An 18,229-nucleotide genomic window follows, 5' to 3' on the forward strand; every position below is an offset into this window, starting at 1 on the left:
CCATGGAACACTATGCAGCCATAAAAAGAAATGAGATCACGTCATTTGCAGGCACATGGATGGAGCTGGAGGCCATTATCCTCAGCAAACTAACGCAGGAACAGAAAACCAAACACTGCATGTTCTAACTTGTAAGTGGTAGCTGAATAATGAAAACATGTGGACACAGGGAAGGGAACAACATACATTGGGGCCTATTGGGGGTGAGATGAGGGGAGGGAGAGCATCAGGAAAAATAGCTTACGCATGCTGGGCTTAATACCTAGGTGATGGGTTGATATGTGCAGCAAACCACCATGGCACACATTTACCTGTGTAACAAACTTGCATATCCTGTACACGTACCCCAGAACTTAAATAAAAAGAAATGGGTAGATACAATATTTTTACAGATTGGAAGACTTAACACTTTTAAGATGTTGACTCTTCAGCAACTGATCTAGAGCGTTAACAAAATTCTAATAAAAATTCTAACAGAAAATTTTGTGCATGATTTGACAATCTGATTATAAAATTTGTATGTAAAGACAAATACACCCAAACTCAATTTTGAAAGAGGAGAACAACGTAGAAGCACTAACATTGTCTTGTTTCCAAATTAACTATTAAGTTACAATAATGAGGAAAGTGTAGTATTAGACAAAGGATAGAAATATAGATCAGTATTAAGGGTATATAATACCATAAGGAGTCCAGAAATAGATCTACTCATGTATCATTCACTGATTTTTGACAAAGGTACAGAGGCAATTCAGTGAAGATGAGTCTTCAACAAATGGTGCTGGAAAAGTTGGGTTTCCATATACAAAAGGAATAAAATGGAACCTCAATTTACATCTAACACTCTACAACAATGAGTTCAAAGTGGATCACAGGCCTTCATATTTGTGTGAGTGCTAAAGATTCACCATGACATCTGTGGGGTCGTACAAGTCCCAGAGAAGGAGGCAAGGAGGATATGTAGCAGCAAGGAGGTGAGGTGCTTTCAGTTGCATCCACTAAAGCTAGCTGAAGCCATCGCAGAAGTGGTTCCTTCAGCTGTGGCTGAAACACCAGATGAGGCTGAGAGAACCTAAAATAGCTCATCACTTAAGTGTCTCCTATAGATCTCAAGGGATACGTTCTTCTACCAAGGGATGTAACAACGGCTTCGCTGAATTGGAGGTTAAGCCTATCACCCAGTCATTTTTTGGTACTCATGTAAGCCAATATACAAAGAGTAGGGTTGTCATTCTGCCTAGTGTGATTGATATTGATTGCCAGGGCAAAACTTGGTTGTTCTATACAAGTGGAAAAGAGAGAGCCATGTCTAAAATCCTGGAGAATTATTTGGTTGCCACTTAGTATTACCATGCCCATCAATAAAGGTTAATAAAAACTATAACAACTTGGTTTATGGGATGCAGATTTCCTAGGGATGAAAGCTCGCACTGTTACCACTGTGTAACCCAGCTGATAATGGCCAAAAGACAGGGGAACACAGAATGGGTAGTGGAAGAAAAAAATATAAATGTCCACTGTGGCCTTGTGAGCAATTGTAGGGATGAGAAGAACATGGCATTAGGAGGTAATCTGACATAGACGGAGAGCGGTTAGCATGATGGTGGTGATGAGTGCTGTCAAGTTTTCCTAGAGAGATAAGGAGATAAAAGTAACTGAACGGGTGGGAATCTGGTTTTCTTTTTCTATTTTGGCCTGAGGAAGAATTGAGCATGACCTGAGAGAACTCATTTTTTCTGTTTTTTGTCTCCTTTCTATATATCTGCTTATGTTTGCATCACAGAAGTCTGATCTTGGGGTATTTTTATGGGAAGTTGAGTTTTAGTGAGAGACTACCACCTGGATATCTTTACAAAGCATGTATCTTTCATAGAGGTTACTCTGCTTAAAGACCATTGTCTGCATAGTATTCCGTGGTGTATATGTGCCACATTTTCTTAATCCAGTCTGTCAATGATGGACATTTGGGTTGGTTCCAAGTCTTTGCTATTGTGAATAGTGCCGCAATAAACATACATGTGTATGTCTTTATGGCAGCATGATTTATAATCCTTTGGGTATATACCCTAGTGATGGGATTGCTGGGTCAAATGGTATTTCTAGTTCTAGATCCTTGAGGAATCGCCACACTGTCTTCCACAATTCACTTCCTTTGTAGGGACATGGATGCATCTGGAAACCATCATTCTCAGCAAACTATCACAAGAATAGAAAACCAAACATCGCATGTTCTCACCCATAGGTAGGGAACTGAACAATGAGATCACTTGGACACAGGGTGTGGAATATCACACACCACGGCCTGTCGTGGGGTGGTGGGGGTGGAGGGATAGCATTAGGAGATATACCTAGTGTAAATGACGACTTAATGGGTGCAGCACACCAACATGGCACATGTATACATATGTAACAAACCTGCACGTTGTGCACATGTACCCTAGAACTTAAAGTATAATAAAAAATAAAATAAATAAATAAATATAGAAGGTAACAGTATAGCACTTATTATCACCTGAGATTTACACCCAGAACATCTAAATCTCCAATCAAATGAAGTTATTGCTTTCTTCATCAAAAAAAAAAAAAAAACATTGTATTTTTGTGTCAGCTTATTGTGTAAATGTTGTATATCTAAGATATTTGAGGCCATTCACAGTCTTTTATGGCCATTCTTTTTCACGTCCCAAAATGTAGGCTGCGGCCACACAGGACTACTATCCATTTCCTAAGCAGGTAGTGATTAAGCATCCCTCCATGAGCTCCGTCCTCATGATATCCCTAAATAGAGTCAGGTGCGATCAGTGACTGAATACAGTGACAGATGACACGTACAGTAATTAGTCACTGATGCAGGGATCTGAGCAAATTTATTCTATCGAGGTCCAGGGTAATTACTTTGTCTTTAATGAGTTACCCCGGAATCTAGATTCCTCTGGGATGCAGGGTCCCTGAGGCTCAGGGATGGGTAGAAGGGGAGATGTGAGAAGGAGTGGTCCAGACACTAGGGGACGACTACAGAGACTGTTACTTTACGTGTCGTAATGGATAAAAGGGAGCAAGATCTCGGGTCAGGATGCTGGAGTTACCGTCAGATGTTGGGTGAGTTGGGCAGAAGGGTGAAGGAGCTGATTCTTGGTGTCCTTCCAGCCTGCGGGTCTTGATTTCCCAGGTGTGTGATGTTCTGCAGGATATTTTTTCAGTCATAATAACTTTTCTCTTTTCTATGTCTTTGCCTCCCACGACTTTCCAACATTCTAGAAGTATTTTAACTAATGTTTTCCAGTTACAGTCGTTGGTAATGATAGCACTTACACATATTTCTTATTGTGTAATATATCCTCACAAGATCCTATCATTTTGGTATAATGACAGCTCTGTGCGGTATGCTTTAATGCAGTCATTCTCAAGCCTTGTTTTGATTTTAAAATTATATGTGAAGCTTTACAGATAATTTTATGGTTCTCCAGGAGTCAGAACCATAAGCATAGTCTGTCTATCTATCTATCTATCTATCTATCTATCTATCTATCTATCTATCTATCTATCTATCATCTCCAATCTATCGCTCTACCTGTATCTATCTATCTGTCTGTCTATCTATCTATCTATCTATCTATCTATCTATCTATCTATCTATCTATCTATCTATCTATCTATCATCTCCAATCTATCGCTCTACCTGTATCTATCTATCTATCTATCTATCTATCTATCTATCTATCTATCTATCTATCTATCTATCTCATCTATCCATCTGGCATCTATCATCATCTATCTATATCTACCCTCTCTCTCTCTCTCTCTAATCTACCTCTCTACCTGTATCTATCTAATTATCTATCGAGCGATCGATCTAATCTATCTATCTATCTATCTATCTATCTATCTATCTATCATCTATCTATCTATCTATATCTATCAAGACACACACACACACAGAGAGAGAGAGAAAGAGAGAGATTCTTTTAAGAAATTGGCTCACAAGATTGTGGGCATGGGTAAGTCTGAAATCCACAAGGCAGGTAAGTAGGCTGGAGACCCAGGGAAGAGTTGAAGTTACAGTCTTGAGTCTGAGCAGTCTGAAGGCATAATTCTTTCTTCTTCAGGATACTGTGGTCTTTTCTCTTAAGGCCTTCAAGTAATTCTATGAGGCTTATCACGTAATAGGGGGAGTCTGCTTTACTCAAAGTACTACTGATTTACAGGTCAGTCATATTACAGAATACCTTTACCACAACATCTAGAACTGGCATTTGACCAAAACTTGGTACCAGAGCCTAGCCAAGTGATAGACTGGATAAAGAAAGTGTGGCACGGTGGCTCAAGCCTATAATCCCAGCACTCTGGGAGGCCAAGACGGGCAGATCACGAGGTCAGGAGATCGAGACCATCCTGGCTAACACGGTGAAACCCCGTCTCTACTAAAAAATACAAAAAACTAGCCAGGCGAGGTGGCAAGTGCCTGTAGTCCCAGCTACTCGGGAGGCTGAGGCAGGAGAATGGCGTGAACCTGGGAGGCGGAGTTTGCAGTGAGCTGAGATCTGGCCACTGCACTCCAGCCTGGGCGACAGAGTGAGACTCCGTCTCAAAAAAAAAAAAAAAAAAAAAAAAAAAAAAAAAAGAAAGTGTGGCACATATACACCATGGAATATACTATGCAGCCATCAAAAAGAATGAGTTAATGTCCTTTGCAGGGACATGGGTGAAGCTGGAAACCATCATTCTCAGCAAACTAACACAGGAACACAAAACCGAACAATCTCATGTTCTCACCCATAAGTGGGAGTTGAACAGTGAGAACACAAAGACACAGGGAGGGGGAACAACACATACCAGGGCCTGTCGGGGGGTGGAGGCCAAAGGGAGGGAGACCATTAGGACAAATACCTAATCCACGTGGGCCTTAAAACCTAGATGTCGGGTTGATGGGTGCAGCAAACCACCATGGCCCATGTATACCTATGTAACAAATCTACAAGTTCTGCACGTGTATCCCAGAACTTAAAGTAAAATAAAAATAAAAATAAAAATTAACCATCACATGGGATATGGATACCTGAAGACAAACTCAAAGGAGGGCTTGAGGTTAGAAATTATCCTTCTTCTTTCTGTTTGTCCCCAAATTTATAAAATTATTATCATATTTGTTTTTCCCACACCAATTTCAATGACATGAAGTAGATTTGAGCAGCAGAATGTTTGGTTTGGGTCTTTTGTATTTGTGAAAAGAGTAGTATATCTGAGATACCCTAATATTTTCCCCAGGCACAAAATTACATTGGTGACGTCAGCAATAGAGTGTCAAAATGTAGTGTTAAATTGGTAAAGGTAATGAGTTCTTATTCCAGGAGGATTTAGTAGAAGTAGTTATTAGTTATTCAATGGGCATTTGCTACCTTTTAAGTTGGAGGAATGCACATTCCAGCCTGAGAAACAGCCAACAACTATTTAGAAAACATCTGCATTATCCAGGCACCATGCCAAGTGCCGTGACTGCCCTGCCACGGTTATGACATGGCCTTTCATGCATAGCGTTTACAGTCTGGTAAGGAAGTCAGCTATCAACAGGTGATCAAAGGCATGGAGTGCTACCGGATGAGTATGAGATGCTGCGGAAACGTAGAAGCAGGTCTCACTTGGTTTACAGAGACATAGGGAAGGTTTAGCTGAGCAACTTACACGTAATAGACCTGAAGGATAAGTGAAAATGAGCCGGATGAAGATGGGGCATGGCGGGGGATAGGTGCTAGGTAGGAGGAACAGCAAGTATGAAAGGCTGGAGGCAGGAAATTATGACTTATAAGTCCAGCATTGCTGAAAAGAGGATGCAAGAGTCATTGTGGGGCCAGATGAGGCTGTGGAGGCAGGTGTGGGTCAGGTAATGAAACATCCTTTGTACTCTTGAAAGGAATTTTGCCTTTATCTTAAGAACAATGATAATCCATTTAATATTTAATCAGGAGAGAGGGATGATCAGATTTTCATCTCAGAATGCCACAATGTAAATGAAGATTGTTGGAAGAGAAGGTTGTTGAAGCACAGGGGCAGGAAGATGAATTGAGAAGCAGTTTCAATAGTCCAGGTAAGATTTCCACCTGGTCTAGGGCAGTGGTAGTTGGGAGAAGGAGTGGATGAATTAGAAAGAGGATGAAGTGCAGGATCTATAGGACTTGCTAGATTGGATATTGACTGTGAGAGAAAAGAATTTAGTGAACTCAAACCTCAGGCCTCTGACTTGAGCCTGGATTCCATTCACTAAACATGAGAGAGTGGAGGAGGATGGAGTTAGAAGAGGAGCAGGGTGAGATCAGAATGTCATTTAGGATCTGTTAAGCCGAAGATGCCTGTGATCCATACAAGAGATGATAATCATTGAGACTCAGGATATCAAGTTCTGTATACTAGAGAATGCTACACCTGAACACTTGAGTTTTTTGTTTGTTGTTTTTTTTGACAGAGTCTTACTCTGTCACCCAGGTTGGAGTGCAACAGCACGAACTTAGCTCACTGCAACCTCCACCTCCCAGGTTCAAGCAATTCTCCTGCCTCAGCCTCCTGAGTAGCTGAATTACAAGTGCCCGCCACCACACCAGGCTAATTTTTGTATTTTTAGTAGAGACGAGGTTTCACCATGTTGGCCAGGCTGGTCTTGAACTCCTGGCCGCAGGTGATTCACGTGCCTCGGCCTCCCAAAGTGCTGGGATTACAGGTGTGAGCTACTGCGCCCAGTCTATACCTGAGTTTTAAATGGCAATTAAAGCCATTGGAGTAGATATGTTTTTATTGGGCATTATGCAGAATTATAAAAAAAAATGAAGTTTGGAAAACTCCCTGAGGAATATCAACATGTAAGATACTGACAGAGGAAGAGCCAGCTGCAGTTACCATCCAGGCAGGTAAGAGAGAAACCAATACATTTTATGTTTCAGAAGTAAATAGATGAGTATTTTAGAAAGGATGGAATATTGTTACATGTTAAAGATAAATGAAGAGGAAAAAGATAAAGTTAAATAAGTCATTTCTGATTATAGCAATTCTTATTATAGATATTCATGGTATAGAGATAATTATTGTAATGTCAGTTAAATAAAGAATTTTTGCAAAACACCGAACAGACCAAGTGTCACACAAGTATCTCCATTTTAAAATTCACATTTTTAAAGGACAGTATTGTTTTCCCTTAAAGATACTGGAGACAGAGCATGATGGGACGAAATCAAACCAGCATCTCAGAGTTCCTGCTCCTGGGCCTGCCCATCCAGCCAGAGCAGCAAAACCTGTTCTATGCCCTGTTCTTGGCCATGTATCTTACCACCCTCCTGGGGAACCTCCTCATCATTGTCCTCACTCAATTGGACTCCCATCTCCACACGCCTATGTATTTGTTTCTCAGCCACTTGTCCTTCTCAGACCTCTGCTTCTCTTCCGTGACCATTCCCAAGTTGTTACAGAACATGCAGAACCAAGACCCATCCATCCCCTATGCGGACTGCCTTACCCAAATGTACTTCTTCCTGTTTTTTGGAGACCTGGAGAGCTTCCTTCTTGTGGCCATGGCCTATGACCGCTATGTGGCCATCTGCTTCCCCCTGCACTACACCGCCATCATGAACCCCATGCTCTGTCTCTCCCTGGTGGCGCTGTCCTGGGTACTGACCACCTTCCATGCCATGTTACACACTTTACTCATGGCCAGGTTGTGTTTTTGTGCAGACAATGTGATCCCCCACTTTTTCTGTGATATGTCTGCTCTGCTGAAGCTGGCCTGCTCTGACACTCGAGTTAATGAATTGGTGATATTTATCATGGGAGGGCTGATTCTTGTCATCCCATTCCTACTCATCCTTGGGTCCTATGCATGGATTGTCTCCTCCATCCTTAAGGTCCCTTCGTCTAAGGGTATCTGCAAGGCCTTCTCTACTTGTGGCTCCCACCTCTCTGTGGTGTCACTGTTCTATGGGACCATTATTGGCCTCTACTTAGGCCCATCAGCGAATAGTTCTACTCTAAAGGAGACTGTCATGGCTATGATGTACACTGTGGTGACCCCCATGCTGAACCCCTTCATCTACAGCCTGAGGAACAGAGACATGAAGGGAGCCCTGGGCAGAATCATTCATCAAAAGAAAACTTTCTTATCTCTCTGATGATAACACTTGGAGCTATTACATAGTTTATCCAGTAAAATATTGACATTATTGGAATATTCTAGATTATTTCCTCACCATAAATACTTTTGTTGAAATGGCATCTTACATAATTTTTCAATATATAGTGGAGATGAAGTATAGCTGAGTAGTTGGACTAGGGAAGGGGGTCTTGGTGACCTGGCTAAGACTTCCTGTTTGTCTTCCCAAGGTGATCCTGGAAAAACATAGTTTAAGAATGATTGTTTTAGATGGTCTTCGTGCCCCACATTCTTAAATTATCACAGGATTTTGTTATGTTACTCCGAGTTTTGCTTTGACTGTAGAATCATTTTAATTTATTTTTTTTTAAAAATTTAAAAATTTTTATTTATTTTTATTTTGTATTTCAGACAGGGTCTCACTCTGTTGCCCAGGCTGGAGTGCAGTGGCACAATCATGGCTCACTGTAGCCTCCACCTTCTGGACTCAAGGGATTCTCCTGCTTCAGCCTCCCAAGTAGCGAGGACTACAGGCATGCACCACTATACCCAGCTAATTTTTAAGATTTTTTTTTTTTTTGTAGAGATGAGGTCTCCCTATGTTTCTCAGGCTGGTCTTGAATTCCTGGCTTCAAGTGATCCTCCCGCCTTGGCTGTTCAAAGTGCTGGGATTACAGGCATGAGGCACCGCGCCTGGCTTGTGGAATTATTTATTTGTTTATTATTTATGAGACTGAGTCTTGCTCTGTCACCCAGGCTAGACTACAATGGCATGATCTTGGCTCACTGCAACCTCCACCTCCTGGGTTCAAGTGATCCTCCTGCCTCAGCCTCCCAAGTAGCTGGGATTACAGGCATGTGCCACCACGTCTGGCTAATTTTTGTGTTTTTAGTAGAGACGGGGTTTCACCATGTTGGCCAGGCTGGTCTCGAACTCCTGACCACAAGTGATCCGCCCATCTCAACCTCCCAAAGTGCTAGGATTACAGGTGTGAGTCACCGCGCCCAGGCTTTTTCAAGTTTTTTTCCTGGTTAACACTAAAGCTGAACATCTTCTTATATTGTTTATTCTTTATGAATGTTCTGTAAATATTCTTTGTACACTTTTACTCAGGTGTGTTTTATTTTTATTAGATTATAGGAGCTCTTTGTATATTTTAAATTTCAATCTTGTGTTTATGAGACGTGTTATAGCCTGTTACTTCTTTTTCAAATTTCCGTTATCTTTTGTCCCAAAAAACTTTCCTATTTCTATCTGGTCAAATATGTCAACCTTTTTATAGCGCTTCTCCAGTTTTGCATAAATTATAAATATTATTTTATATTAGAGTATTTTATAGATTATAATTTAAGTTTAGCTTTTTAAACCATCTGAAATATAATTTTACTTGTACTGCAAAATTTTCATTTAATATTTTCCCATGTCAATTTCCCCGGTAGTATATCCTTTCTCCCATTGATTTTCTTAGTCACAAAACAAATCCTCACATACACAGGACTATTTTTAATGTTCTTTTCACTCAATTGATCTTTTTTGTCAATTCCTGTTCCTGAATAAATAGATACTGTTTTAATTATTGGGTTTTCTCAAGTATATATTGATACTTGGTAGACAAACAACCAATTTATGGTTCCTATTTTTCAAATATTTCTTATAAATTTTACCTATTTTGTCTTTCAAGAGAACTTGAGAATAAACTTGTCCATCTCCACAAAAATAATTCCATTGGGAATTTTGTTTGGATTGCAGTTGAATGTATTTGAGTAGATATTACTCAAATTACACTCATAATTATGTTGTGTTGTATTCATATAAGTATGGCAATTCCTCAAGGATCTAGAACCAGAAATACCATTTGACCCAGCAATCCCATTATTGGGTATATACCCAAAGGATTATAAATCTTTTTAAAACTCTTATCTCTACTTGTGGTGTGAGTAAGTTTCCAACATTGGTCAATTTGTATTCTTTTTTATTATTATTTTTAAAAATGAGTCTCGCTCTGTCACCCAGGCTGGAGTGCAATGGTATCATCTCGGCTCACTGCAACCTCCACCTCCCGGGCTCAACATATAAAATATGTTATGACATATGTTACAAGGCAAGGGTATTATGCATTGCCTTACCCTAAAACAATCTTTTTATCTCCTTTATTTTTTTATTTTTATTTTTATTTTTTGAGACAGAGTCTCGCTCTGTCACCCAGGCTGGAGTGCAGTAGTGTGATCTCAGCTCACTGCAACCTCTGCCTCCCGGGTTCAAGCGATTCTCCTGCCTCAGCCTCCCGAGTAGCTGGGACCACAGGTGCCGCCCCCACGCCTGGCTAATTTTTTGTATTTTTAGTAGAGACAGGGGTTTCACTGTGTTAGCCAGGATGGTCTCGATCTCCTGACCTCGTGATCCGCCCGCCTTGGCCTCCCAGAGTGCTGGGATTACAGGCGTGAGCCACCGCGCCCAGCTTATCTCCTTTATTATAGCAGTGAATTTTGGTCTCTGTAATGCCATTTGCCTTAAATTCAACTTTGTTATTAAAAGATAAAGCATGCTATCTGCATTTATTACCATAAGACATATTTTTCTTTATTATTGTTAAATAAAATTTTACATACCATTTTTAATATTATGACTTTTAAATTTTGAGTTTTTAATTTTGACTAATTCCTTGGTTGGTTAGAGTGCATCAAGTTTACTAACTTTCTACAAGTTAATTTTAAGGCTGAGGCAGGAGAATCGCTTGAACCCAGGAGGCAGAGATTGCAGTGAGCCGAGATTGCACCATTGCACCCCAGCCTGGGAACAGAGCAAGACTCTGTCTCCAAAAAAACCAAAAACCAAAAAAACTTTTACTGCAACATAAGAATGAAGTAAACAGTAATTAGACACCTACCAATTTTCCTCCAAAACAAAACAAAAAATAATGTAAACAGAAAAATAACTCTGCCTATACTCATACAGTTTCTCAAATCATGTTAGAAGGATCTCACATTCAATGATCAAGAAATTTTAAAATAGCAGTCATTATTTTTATTTTAAGAAAAGGTTCCCTTTCTCCCCTCCCACCCCAAGTAGTTAACATGGAAGAATAGGCTTCCTTACACATTAACTTTATACTCATTTTTGAAGTGGCAACAATTAACTATCAATAATTTGGCATTTCTGTTCAGAGTTGCTACATTTTTTTTTTTTTTAATTTCACAAAGCCATTATTCAGTGTTGCCATGAAACAGAGACTGTAAATTCCAGATAGCTAAGATTCTTTCTGAAACCAATGTTAAGTCAAAGAAATATAAAGCAGGGCATTACACTATGTTTCTGGGTCTGGTACTAAAAAGACTGAAACCTAGGAAAAATTACCTGCTGTTTTATGGAAGAAATAAAGATCTGCAAAAACTGATGTTTGGTTGTACAATATTTTACACCCTGCGTGGAGTTGCGACATCTGCTAAGTGAAGAGACATGCAGTGTATTTATCCCTGCCCGATATCCTACATCCGTCCTTCCCCACTCTCAACAATCTGCCTCCTTATACCAAGTATTGTGGATACGAGCCCAACTCATCCCAGACAATCCAGTGGACAAGTGAGTGTAACAGACTGATGTGAAGTATGAGATACAGAAAAGTCCCTTTCAGTCTTCATCGAAGTTCTACTGTACAAGAAAACTGGCCGCCAAACTCTCATTCTTCTCACAAGCAAAATATGCTTGTATCACAAATCCTTCAGGAAATCCTAACGCCTTTAACCTTTCTCTGGAGGCAGGGAAGGATTCTGTTGAATAATTTGTCTCATCTGTTGAAACTGAGGCTGATTCTGTAAAAATTCCAGGGGGGTGTAGTCCTAGCTGTCATAGTTGCTGCAACTGCAGTCACTGATACAGACTAAGGAGTCCCAGTACTAGGTGCTTGAGGGGGGTCAACCATAGTCTGACTTTCTCCATCTTCAGGGATTCTCCACTGCTGTCAGGGTTGTTGAAGCTGGCTCTCAGGGCTGCAATTACTTGCTCTCCTTCATAGCCCATTGACATGATTGCAGTTACCATATTCTCCTAAGACTGACCTGTCACAGGTGCACATGTCGCATCTTCAAAAGGGTTTGATGAGAAGAATCTTCCGAAGTCCCATCAGTGGATGTTGGGCTAGCGGCCACTGGCCTCTCTGCTGGCTTTTCTGCAGCTTTCCCTTGTTTAGTTGCTTTAGTAGGTGCAGGTTTAGAAGATGCTGTCGCTGATGCTGGAGTGAGGGACGCAGGTGTGGAACTGGGAACCAAAGCAGGGACAGGGTGGAACCTGAGCCACAGTTGTTGCTGTGGAGGAGGTAATGCACAGTGGAGAAATAATGCACAGCGGAGAAATAATGCACAGCCGAGGAATTGGTGCACAGCGCAGGAGGCGGTGCACAGCGCAGGGAGTGGTGCATGGTGGGGCAAGTACTGCACGGCGGAGGAAGTAGTGCACAGTGCAGCAGTAATGCACAGCGACGGAAGTAGTGCACAGCACAGCGACGGAAGTAGTGCATGGCGGAGGAATAATGCACAGCGCTGGAAGTAGTCCACGGCAGGGGAAGTAGTGCACGGCAGGGGAAGTAGTGCACGGCGGAGGGAGTAGTGCACGGCGGAGGGAGTAGTGCACAACGGAGGAAGTAGTTCACAGTGGGGGAAGTAATGCACAGCAGGGGAAGTAGTGCACGGCTGAGGGAGTAGCGCACAGCAGGGGAAGTAATGCTCAGCAGGAAAAGTAGTGCACAGCGGCGGAAGTAGTGCACAGCAGGGGAAGTAATGCTCAGCAGGAAAAGTAGTGCACAGCGGCGGAAGTAGTGCACAGCGGCAGAAGTAATGCATAGCGGTGGCAGGTGTAGATTGCTGAGTTTTAGCTGGTGCTGGTGTTGACACCGCTTTGGGTTTTGTCACAATAACCACCACAAAGTTTTTCGCATCAATTTTATATTCTCTGAGAGCAGTATCATCACTGAGCATTTTGCCTGCCTAAATTAATTTTGACCTGCTACAGGAAAGGCATCTTTCCCTTTTTCAGATTCAGTCTTCTCTTTCAGTGCTTTCACCGTCTCCTCCGGGTCGATGACTATCCAGCAGGTTCATTGCTGGAGGGTCTTCAGGGTGACCTGCCTAGTGCTGCTGCTCAGCTTGGCTGCGGGGCTGCTGGGTGGGGTCTGGGGCCTGGCGGGGCCTCGGGGTCACCCACACTTCTCGTGTTCTTCGGAGGAAGGCAGTGGGGGTGGGGGCTTGTCACATTCACTCAGCCCAGTGGCCTCTTCTCCAGCCAGGGCCCAGGCCACACCATCTATGTTTGTTTTCTGGATTGGAGGATATTCGAGCACTTCTGGGGAAAATGGGCCATTTGTTTTCTAGGCCTCTCCTTTGCTTGTGTTGTGTGAGAGCCAATTACCCTGATTAACTTTTCCTCAATCTGATTCACATTGGCTTCATATGATCCAGAAATTTCTCAAAACTTGGCATGCTAATGGCACTAGTTTCTTTTCTATTCTTTTTGAGACGAAAAAGTCTGTTTTTCCTGCTCTGTTGCCCAGGCTGGAGTGCAGTGGCACAATCTTGGCTCACTGCAACCTCCACCTCCTGGGTTCAAATGATTCTCATGCCTCAGCCTCCCCAGTAGCTGGGATTACAGACACCCCCCACCATGCCCAGCTAATTTTTGTATTTGTAGTAGAGAGAGAGTTTTGCCATGTTGGCTAAGCTGGTCTTGAACTCCTGACCTCAGGTGACCTGCCCACCTTGGCCTCCCAAAGTGCTGGGAGCCACCACTACGGGCATGAGCCACCAGCCCACTAGTTTCCATTTTTCAGCCCTGCTACTCCCTTTAAAATGTCTACATTTCATTTTAACTGGATACAGAATAGTCCATGGAGAAGTTGTGTCTTAGATCTGCTGGACATCTGTGCTGGGTAACACAGTAGCCACATGCAGCTGTTGAGCACTTGAAAGAGGCTAGTTCAAACAGAGATATGCTGTGAGTATAAAAACATACTGGATATTGAAGACAGCAAGAAAAACAGAGGTACACTATAGCATTAATAATTTTAAATATTGGTTATTTGTTGAAATGATATTTTTGATATATTGGCTTAAAAATGTTATTTTTTTTTTTAAATTATTATTTTAGCCGGGCACGGTGGCTCAAGCCTGTAATCCCAGCACTTTGGGAGGCCGAGACGGGTGGATCACGAGGTCAGGAGATCGAGACCATCCTGGCTCACATGGTGAAACCCCGTCTCTACTAAAAAATACAAAAAACTAGCCGGGCAAGGTGGTGGGCGCCTGTAGTCCCAGCTACTCGGGAGGCTGAGGCAGGAGAATGGTGTAAACCTGGGAGGCGGAGCTTGCAGTGAGCTGAGATCCGGCCACTGCACTCCAGCCTGGGCGACAGAGCGAGACTCCGTCTCAAAAAAAAAAAAAAAAAAAAATTATTATTATTTTAAATTTCAATAGTTTTTGAGATATAGGTGTTTTTTGGTTACGTGGATAGGTTCTTTAGTGATTTCTGAGATTTTGGTGCACCTGTCACCCAAGCAGTGTACGCGGTACCCAATATGTAGTTTTTTTATCCCTCACCCTGTTGGAAATGAAAGCTTGGAGTCGTAAAGAACACGAGCACTTGAACAAAGGATTTCTCAGCAAGGCAATTTTACTTCTGCAGAAGGGTGCTGGTTGCAAGCCAGATTGCCATGAGAGCACACCAAACAAAGGAAAGCAGGGATTCTTATACCTGATGCACTGGGTCCCTACTGCTATGTCCTATCTGGAGGACATTGGCTGGAGCTGGACTGCACAATCTAGACTGATCCTGATTGGCTAAAAACGCAAGACTTTCCTAAATAGGTAAAGGTGCACAATGGGGAACAAGAAAGGAAGGGGGGTTGCTTATGGAAAGCTAGGATGACAATAACATTTCCAAATAAGGAAGAGGCATAGGCTGCAAGCTGGAACATGTCTGGGCATGTCTGGGCAATATCTAGGCAGACTGGTGACTAGAACAAACAATTTAGGTCCTGGTTAAAGTACAAGGACATAGGATATACTCATTTCCTTACTATTTTCAACAGCTATCTGGGGTATAACAAAAAGTCATTAGTAAAATAAAAGATTCATTGGTATGTAACATAAAAAGCAAGCAAGGAAAACTTGAAGGGAGTTTTAAGAGGAACTACTATTTTTAACACTTATTGTTCTTTACAAAGATAAATTTTGAAGAGGAACTAGGAACTTTTCATTGCTAACAACCCCCATCCCATCCTTTGTCCCGGAGTCCCCAGAGTCCATTATTAATCTTATGCCTTTGCATCCTCATGGCTTAGCTCCCACTTATAAGTGAGAACATACAATATTTGTTTTTCCATTCCTGAGTTACTTCACTTAGAATAATGGCCTCCAGCTCCAGCCAAGTTTCTGTGGCCATTATTTCATTCTGTTCTATGGCTGAGTAATATTCTATAGTTTATTTATACCACATAAAGTTATTAACATTCATCTTCTAAAAAGGAAAAAGCCATTTAATGTTTTTAGAGATGGTGTTTTGCTATGTTGCCAAGGTTGGAGTTCAGTGGCTATTCACACATCTGATCATCGCACACTATGGCTTTGAACTCTTGGGCTCAAGCAATCGTCTCCCCTCAGTCATCTGAGCAGCTGGGACTACAGGTGTGTGCCTGGCTATTTCTACCTTTTAAAATGTGTTTATTGAAAATTTAAAATTACTTATGTGACTCACATTTGTGACTTACATTTTATTACTAGTGGACAATGCTGCTTTTGATTAACGTCTTCCATTTTGATTACTTCCAAAATTATTTTTTCTGATGCATTTATTTTATGTTTTTCAAATTGAGAGATAAAATTGTATGTATTGATCATGCACAACATGATACTTTAAAGTATGTATACACTGCAGAATGACCAAATCTAGCGAATTAACATATACATTACCTCACATAGTTATCTTTTTTTGTGGTGAGAGCACATCTACTCTCTTAGTATTTTTCAAGAATACAATATATTGTTAACTACAGTCACCATGTTGTGATAAATCTTTTAAATTTATTCCTCCTAGATAGGAGGAATACTGTCTGAAATTTTGCACCCTTTGACCAACATCTCACCAACTCCACCCCCACCAAAATTTTTTCATAGTTTAAAATTTTCACTATTACGTGTGATGTTGACTCTTTATAATTTTTAAATTATATATTTTGGGAAATTCTCAGAAAAATGCCCTTCTTAGGGCCCGAGACATCCAATTTTAGCATTGTGGTTTAGTCAGAATTGACCAACTATCGTGCTGAAGCAAGGACACCATTGTCTCTAAACCTCTTCCAAGAAATAGGCTTCATATTTATGAGGTAGAAGACTGTGAAGTAATTGCAAATCCCTGTTCAAAGTCTCTTTGGTTTAGAAATAATGCTTGGCCAGACGCAGTGGCTCACACCTGTAATCCCAGCACTTTGGGAGGCCAAGGCAGGTGGATCACGAGGTCAAGAGATCGAGACCATCCTGACCAACATGGTGAAACCCCATCTCTACTAAAAATACAAAAATTAGCTGGGTGTGGTGGCGCATGCCTGTAATCCCAGCTACTCAGCAGGCTGAAGCAGGAGAATCACTTGAATCCGGGAAGCGGAGGTTGCAGTGAGCCGAGATCATGCCATTGCACACCAGCCTGGGCAACAGAGTGAGACTCCATCTCAAAAAAATAAAAAACAAAAAAAGAAAGAAAGAAAGAAAAAGAAAAAAGAATTAATACTTCTTGCTGATTTCATCCTATCAGTGTCCTAATCAAGATAAAAGGAAAGGCTGTTTAGATGTCCCTATGACCTGTCCTGAGTGAAGCTGTTAAAAATAGAACAGGCTAGGTGTGGTGGCTCATGCCTGTAATTCCAGCAATTTGGGAGGCCAAGGCAGGTGGATCACCTGAGGCCAGGAGTTCGAGACCAGCCTGGCCAACATGGTGAAACCCTGTCTCTACTAAATATATAAAAATTAGCCCAATGTGGTGGTACACACCTGTAGTTCCAGCTACTCATGAGGCTGAGACAGAAGAATCTCTCAAACCTGAGAGGCGGAGGTTGTGGTGAGCTGAGATTGCGTCATTGCACTCCAGCCTGGGCGACAGAACAAGATCCTGTCTCTAAATAAATAAATAAATAAATAAATAAATAAATAAATAAATAGGAGAACAACCTGTTCCATTGCCAGCAGTCATTCAGTGCTGCTAGCAGAGACTTAGATGGTAGATCCAGGGCAAGTAACCCACTGCTGAGTTCAGAGGCACTGGAGCTGTTTGATGCGTTGAAGAATCCTGGCTGGGAGCAGTGTACATTATACCTGGTATTATAGTTGATAAAGAATAAAGGGAGAGCAAAATCTTTTAATAGGATTGTCTAGGGGTCCTATAATTTCCATTTTATTGCCATTTAGAGAATTAAAGACTGTTCTCATCCAGAGCGAGGATAAGGTACAGCCTTGGCTGACTGTAACACAGTTTGTTAAGGAAGTCGCTTTTTATTTTATTCTGAGCTTTGATCAGGACCTGGTATTGAGTTTTTAAGAAGCCGTTTTGCCTCAGATGAGGTAATCCTAAATTTTTAAATTGAACATATTAGCGTGACTTCAAATATGAAAAGATGGGATTATTATTAGTGTTTCAGACATCATTTTAATATCCATTTTCACAGCAGAACTGGTCTATAATTTTGTTCGTGTCTTGTATTTTTCTTCTTCAGTAAATTAGGTAGCTATTTTAATTTTACTTAATTTTAGGTTCTGGAATGCATTACATAGAGCCTGGGGGTTATTCTTGAGAGTCTGAAAAGGGGAGTATTTGGTCCTTGAAATTTTGAAAAACCCAGAAAGCCTCCTCACCCGAGAATTTTTCATTGTAATATAATTTAAATATAGTGCACAAATCTTAAGTGTACAACCTGCTGAATTTGACACCCGTGTGACCACTGTACAGATCAAGATAGAGAGGATTTATGTCACTTCAGAAATTTTCCTTGTGCCCCCTCCTTGTCAGTCCCCACCCACATCCAGAGGGTAATGACTACTGTGGTTTCTGCCACCGGAGATGAATTT

General features: G+C 41.4%; 1 protein-coding gene and 1 pseudogene across 1 annotated transcript; one reads left to right on the forward strand and one right to left on the reverse strand.

The window, feature by feature from the left end:
• The first annotated feature begins 7,202 nt into the window (after positions 1–7,202).
• Positions 7,203–8,510, forward strand: LOC104677243 (olfactory receptor 1E1). Its single transcript, XM_010382224.2, has one exon. It carries the CDS (start codon positions 7,203–7,205, stop codon positions 8,145–8,147), a length of 945 nt encoding a protein of 314 aa, XP_010380526.1. The 3' UTR covers positions 8,148–8,510.
• Positions 8,511–11,866: 3,356 nt separating this feature from the next.
• On the reverse strand, positions 11,867–15,928 carry LOC104677253 (annotated as a pseudogene).
• Between the last annotated feature and the right edge of the window lie 2,301 nt (positions 15,929–18,229).

Source organism: Rhinopithecus roxellana, chromosome 19, assembly GCF_007565055.1.
Source record: "Rhinopithecus roxellana isolate Shanxi Qingling chromosome 19, ASM756505v1, whole genome shotgun sequence".
Classification (NCBI taxonomy): domain Eukaryota; kingdom Metazoa; phylum Chordata; class Mammalia; order Primates; family Cercopithecidae; genus Rhinopithecus; species Rhinopithecus roxellana.